This window comes from Cetorhinus maximus, chromosome 21, assembly GCF_964194155.1.
Source record: "Cetorhinus maximus chromosome 21, sCetMax3.hap1.1, whole genome shotgun sequence".
Taxonomy (NCBI): Eukaryota; Metazoa; Chordata; class Chondrichthyes; order Lamniformes; family Cetorhinidae; genus Cetorhinus; species Cetorhinus maximus.
This window is the reverse complement of record NC_135899.1, coordinates 2,678,424-2,684,810: the sequence shown is the minus strand read 5'-3', so window position 1 is coordinate 2,684,810 and position 6,387 is coordinate 2,678,424. Positions and strand designations below refer to the sequence as shown.

The 6,387-nt window shown below is 53.1% G+C and overlaps 1 protein-coding gene across 1 annotated transcript in view; it reads left to right on the top strand.

The window, feature by feature from the left end:
- The window catches only part of vars1 (valyl-tRNA synthetase 1), an 87,780-nt gene that overhangs the window by 76,481 nt on the left and 4,912 nt on the right, over positions 1–6,387 (top strand). Inside the window, exons 28-30 of the mRNA XM_078566444.1 lie at positions 3,438–3,549; positions 4,557–4,729; positions 6,031–6,180. Coding sequence (XP_078422570.1) covers positions 3,438–3,549; positions 4,557–4,729; positions 6,031–6,180 — 435 coding nt within the window. The remainder of the gene's footprint in view (positions 1–3,437; positions 3,550–4,556; positions 4,730–6,030; positions 6,181–6,387) is intronic.

Sequence of the window (6,387 nt, the reverse complement as noted above, 5' to 3'; positions counted from 1 at the left end):
TCAGTGAATGGGAACAGATTGTCTTTATCTACCCTATCTAAACCTGTCCTAATCTTGTGCGCCGCCCTCAAATCTCTTATCAAGAAGATCAGCCCCAGCTTCTTCAACCTAACCCTGCAATGAAAACCCCCCCCCCTCAACCCTGGAACCATTCTGGTGAATCTCCTCCACACCCTCTCAAGGACCCCTCACATCCTTCACTAAAGTGTGGCAATTCCAGCATGTTATCCTATAATCTTATCTCTCCGACAAGATCGAGGACAGGGAAACACTGAAACTCCTGTTTCATTTTTCATTAAATCAAACCTGGAAACCTGCAGAGTTAAGAGCTGAAAGATGAGGCAATTGGCAGCACAGGGCCCTCACCTGTACTTGAACCTGTAGCTGCCTTTCAGACGCTGATTGGCTTGTGCGTTTTCTAACCGATACGACTTCTCTCAAGTTAGCTTTGGGGTGCAAATTCCCCGATCTCTTCGCAACCTCCTCCAGCCCCACAACCTCCCCGGGACCTCTGCGCTTGTCTACTTCTGGCTTCTCGAACGTCCCTGATTTAAAACCTCTCCACCATCGACAGCCGTGCCTTCAGCTGCCTGGGTCCCAGGTTCTGGAATTCCCTCCCTAAACCTCTCCACCTGTCTGGTATTCTCTTCCTTGCTTTCAGACGCACCTCAAAATGGAATCCTTGACCAAACATTTTGTCGCCCATCCCAATAACTACCATGTCACTCAGTGTCAAATTGATAATCATTCCCATGAAGCACCTTGGGATGTTTTAAAGGCGCTATATAAATGAAGTTCCTATTGGCAATGGAAAAAGCTGGAAAAGCCTCTCGATCGATCGCCACTTGTACTGGACGCGTGAGTGGGAGGTGGGTCAATTTTTTCTTGTCTTTCCTCCCGCTTCAGGAATGTTTGAAGCCCGTATTTGCCGGCACGGATGAGAATGCAGCGCGCGTCGCCCGGAACGTTCTGTACACCTGCCTGGATGTGGCCCTTCGCCTCCTCAGCCCGTTCATGCCCTTTGTTACAGAGGAGCTCTACCAGAGGTTACCACGGCGATCAAATCAGGACCCCCCCAGTATCACTGTGACCCCTTATCCTGAATGTGAAGAGGTATGTGTCTGTCTGTCTCTGCCCCTCTCTGTATCTTTCTCTCTCTCTCTCTGCCCCAATCCCTCTTTCTGTTTTTCTCTCTCTCGGTCTCCCCTTGGTCTCGGTCTCCCGCTCGCTCTCTGTCTCCCTTTCTTTGTCTCCCACTCTTGCTTTCTCTCTCTCCCTTGCTCTGTCCCTCTTTCTCTGTCCCTCTCTCTTGGTCAGTCTCCCTGTCCCCCTCTCCCTCTGTCTGTCTCTCCTTCCCACTTTGTCTCTCGCTCGCTCCGCCTCTCACTCGCTTCGTCTCTCGTTCTGTCCGTCCCTTGCTCGCTCCCGCTCTCTTTCACACTCTCTCGCCTGCTCTCTTGCCCACTCACTTGCTCCATCGCCCACTCGCTCGCTCTCGATTGCTCTCTCGCTCGCTCGCTTTGTCTCTGTCGCTCGCATTTGCCCTCTCGTGCTCGCTCACTCTCTCGCTGTCTCACCCGCTCACTCACTCTCGATTGCTCTCTCGCTCGCTCGCTTTGTCTCTGTCGCTCGCATTTGCCCATTCACACTGCCTCTCTCGCCTGCTCGCTCGCACTGCCTCTCTCACTCGCGCCTCTGTCTCGCTGTTTCTGTCTTTTTCTCTCTCACTCTGTGTCTCTCCCTCCATTTCTCTTCCCCTCCGCCTCTCCCTCACTCTGTGCCTCCCCCGCTCGCCCCACCTCTCTCTGTCTCACTGTGTCTATTTTTTTTCTCTCTTACCCTGTCTCTCTCCCTCCCTCACTCTGTCTCTCTCCCTCCCTCACCCTGTCTCTCTCCCTCCCTCACTCTGTCTCTCTCCCTCCCTCACTCTGTCTCTCTCCCTCCCTCACTCTGTCTCTCTCCCTCCCTCACTCTGTCTCTCTCCCTCCCTCACTCTGTCTCTCTCCCTCCCTCACTCTGTCTCTCTCCCTCCCTCACTCTGTCTCTCTCCCTCCCTCACTCTGTCTCTCTCCCTCCCTCACTCTGTCTCTCTCCCTCCCTCACTCTGCCTCTCTCCTTCCCTCACTCTGCCTCTCTCCCTCCCTCACTCTGTCTCTCTCCCTCCCTCACTCTGTCTCTCTCCCTCCCTCACTCTGTCTCTCTCCCTCCCTCACTCTGTCTCTCTCCCTCCCTCACTCTGTCTCTCTCCCTCCCTCACTCTGTCTCTCTTCCTCCCTCACTCTGTCTCTCTTCCTCCCTCACTCTGTCTCTCTCCCTCCCTCACTCTGTCTCTCTCCCTCCCTCACTCTGTCTCTCTCCCTCCCTCACTCTGTCTCTCTCCCTCCCTCACTCTGTCTCTCTCCCTCCCTCACTCTGTCTCTCTCCCTCCCTCACTCTGTCTCTCTCCCTCCCTCACTCTGTCTCTCTCCCTCCCTCACCCTGTCTCTCTCCCTCCCTCACTCTGTCTCTCTCCCTCCCTCACCCTGTCTCTCTCCCTCCCTCACCCTGTCTCTCTCCCTCCCTCACCCTGACTCCCTCCCTCACCCTGTCTCTCTCCCTCCCTCACTCTGCCTCTCTCCCTCCCTCACTCTGCCTCTCTCCCTCCCTCACTCTGCCTCTCTCCCTCCCTCACTCTGCCTCTCTCCCTCCCTCACTCTGCCTCTCTCCCTCCCTCACTCTGCCTCTCTCCCTCCCTCACTCTGCCTCTCTCCCTCCCTCACTCTGCCTCTCTCCCTCCCTCACTCTGCCTCTCTCCCTCCCTCACTCTGCCTCTCTCCCTCCCTCACTCTGTCTCTCTCCCTCCCTCACCCTGTCTCTCTCCCCCCGCTTCCCTCTCCCCCTCGTTTCCCTCTTTATTTCTAAAAACTAGTACTCTTCAAAACCTCCAGACTAGCTGGCTTTAATCCAATTAAGACACATCAAAAGACTAAACCTCTATTTTAAAAGAAAAATGTTTTCCAATAATATTATATACATTAATAGCTTCATGACAACAGGGGTGGGGGAGGGGTGCTCCCATTCACTGACCAGTGGAGATTGGGGGAGTGGGTCTCCCTTTACTGACCGGTAGAGATGGAGGAGGGAGAGGCGGTCTCGTATTCACTGACCAATGGAGACGGGGTTGGGGGAGGGGGCGCTCCTGTTCACTGACCAATAGAGATGGGAGTGAGGGTTGTCCATGCACTGACCAATAGAGATGGGGGTGAGGGTTGTCCATTCACTGACCAATAGAGATGGGGGTGAGGGTTGCCCATGCACTGACCAGTGGAGATTGGGGATGGGGCTGTTATGAACAAGAGCTCAAAGTGGGCAATAAATGGATTATCAGTAGCTGAGCTCAAGATTCCTGAATCTAGTCAGCTTTGCAGCATTTTATTTTGCTGTCTCTTTACCTGCAGTACTCTTGGAGGGACGAGGAACTTGACCGTAATGTGGAGTTTGTCATGTCTATCATTCGTGCCATCCGCTCCTTGCGAGCTGACTATAATCTCACCAAGACCAAAGCAGATTGTGAGTCGACTTACTTCTGTGCTGTTTCACCCCTGCGAGCGCGTGATAGAGAACGTTGTCCATGTTAATTCAACTCCCAGCCCGTTGGTGAAATATGAAAATAGACACTTACACTTTTCTTGATGATGACTTTATTTACAGAATGCAGCATTACACATGTCTGCCTCCCAGCAGCTGCCCTTATGTCCCAGCAGTCTCTCTTTACAAGTGCTTTATGTTGCTTCTGGATCAGATATTATCAGCTGCGGCTGTAGAGGCCGATACATGAGTGACAGTCCCTCCTTCAGCTCCAAGGATGAATGGCGCTCGCCTGAGGCGGTCTGATGTTTTGTCCTTCTGGCGGGCTCTCTTTACCACCATCTTTTGTCCTCTGCTTTTCCCACGTCTTTCCTGACTGCTTGTCTCCAGGCTCTCCGGTCAGCAGTAAGGACTTCCCATGCATTGACTCCGATCCCGGTCAACTATACCCCAAACCAAAGCATGGGGGACAATAGTTCCCTGGTACATTCTCCTGGCAATGTGGTTGAATCTTAACTGCCCTCTGAAATGTAAGACAAGTCAGTTCAAGGGCAATTAGGAGCGGGTAACAAATGCTGACCTTGCCAGCTACACCCACACCCCATGAAAGAATAAAGAAAAAAACAAATCACTCTTGCCCCCTTTAACTGCACCCGTATTAATCGCCTCAGTCACTCCCTGTGGTGGCGGGTTCTGCATTTGAACCACTCCCTGAGCAGAGAGGTTTCTCCTGAATTCCCTATTGTATTCATGAGTGACTGTCGTTGCTGTTGGTGGGATCTTGCTGTGCACAAATTGGCTGCTGCATTGCTCACGTTCCAACAGTTGATAAAACGCTCCATGTGGAGCGGTTTTACTTTGTGACATCCTGAAGCTGGGACAGGTTCAGCCTCAATGCTGCTGCTCCTTCCTTTAGCCGTTCCCGTTAAATTCCCTGTCTTCCCGAGATCCACGGCTGTTTGACCTCGACCTCTCACCTTCGTCCGCAGGTTACCTGACGTGCTCGGACGAGAGTACAGCTGCCCTGGTGAGCCTGTTCTCCTCCTACATCCAGACCCTGTCCTCCTCCAAGTCGGTGACCGCCCTGGTGCATGAAGAGTGCCCACCCGGCTGTGCCTTGGCCATCGCTTCTGACCGATGCACCGTCCATCTAATGCTGAAGGTAAGTGCCGGGGGGACAGTTAGCGCTGGCTGCTGACTGGTTAAATCCCGTATCTCTGCCCCCCACTCCCACACCCCGCCAACTGCTTGCTCCCCCTCACTGCCTTGGCTGTCAGTTTTCAAAGGAGAAGTTCAGATTTAGAAGTAAACTGTTGATATTCTGTGTGATATTTTTTTTTAACGGGTGCGGGAAGGGCACTTTAATCGAACCTGCCTGTGCAAACTTGATGGGAACGGGTGCTGTGTTAGTTCTATGCCTTGCCCCAATCTTACTGCGCATTGAAATCATCTCACCTCATGAGTGTATCCTTCAATCCTGCCCGCCTCGAGTTTTATTTTTATTCATTCATGGGATGTGGGCCTCGCTGGCTGGTCCCAGCATTTATTGCCCATCCCTAGTTGCCCCTTGAGAAGGTGGTGGTGAGCTGCCTTCTTGAACCGCTGCAGTCCATGTGGTGTAGGTACACCCACAGTGCTGTTAGGGAGGGAGTTCCAGGGTTTTGACCCAGCGACAGTGAAGGAACGGCGATATATTTCCCAGTCAGGATGGTGAGTGACTTGGAGGGGAACTTCCAGAGAGTTAGATAAGTACTTCATATACTTATCTAACTCCCCCTCAGCTGGAGAGCAGGCTTAAAATCGCCCTCCGGCCATGCAGACGCTTTTACATTTCTTTCCGCATCAAACCTCTTGGTTGCAAAGACGGGTATTCTTTTACCAGATTTTTTTTTTTAAAGCTGATATACTTTCCAGGAATGTGGACATCACATTTCTGGCCCATTCCTAGCGTGTGTCGGCCTGGATTTTCTCCTCAGGTCTCTGGAGCGGGGGCTTGAACCCTCCACCTTCTGACTCTGAAGCCGATTGCAGAGCCAAGGCTGACACTTTGGGGGGACTGGCTGGTGGGGGGGAGGGGGGGACCTGTTACCTCCTGGGACTGGCCACTGGCGGGGGTAGTGGCAAAGGTCACAGCCCACTTCCTCGTTGCTTTCAGCAACTCTTCCCTCCTCCTCACTCAGCCTTTCCCTTCCCTTCAGCACCCGCACCCCCTCCCCACATCCATCCTTCCCAGGGATTGCCTGCCCCCACCTTCTCCCCAAGCCTCTCCCCCGAGCTCCCCCGCTGCACTCCCTGAGTCTTCCCTGGCCCCCCCTGCGATCCCTCACACTCACCCCAAGCACCCCGCCCTGCTCCCCAACTCCCCTCATTAAGCAACTTGCTCCGGCTCTGGCCTTTCTGGTGGTCGTGCAATGCTGACATGTCCGAGCGTAATGATCCAATCGCTATTTTTTTTTTTAAAAGGGGCTGATCGATGCCGAAAAGGAAGTTACAAAGCTCAGGAGCAAACAGGGAGATGTTCAGAAACAGATCTCAAAGCTCAGGGAGAAAATCTCCAAATCTGACTACAGGACCAAAGTGCCTCAGAAAATCCAGGAGATGGATGCGGAGAAGGTAAGGGGACTGAAGCAACACGCCGGGGGAGGGGGTAAGGGGGGTCTGCTCTTGCATGTTGGTTGGAAGACTCCTATGTGAAATGGGTCTAACCCCAGACTTCATCTCGTTCATTGGGTACAGGGCAGGGGAAGGGCCCTTACATTAAAAGCAGCCCCAAAACTGGAGGCTCAGTTGATGAGCAGCTCAGAGATTCGCAGGATGGCT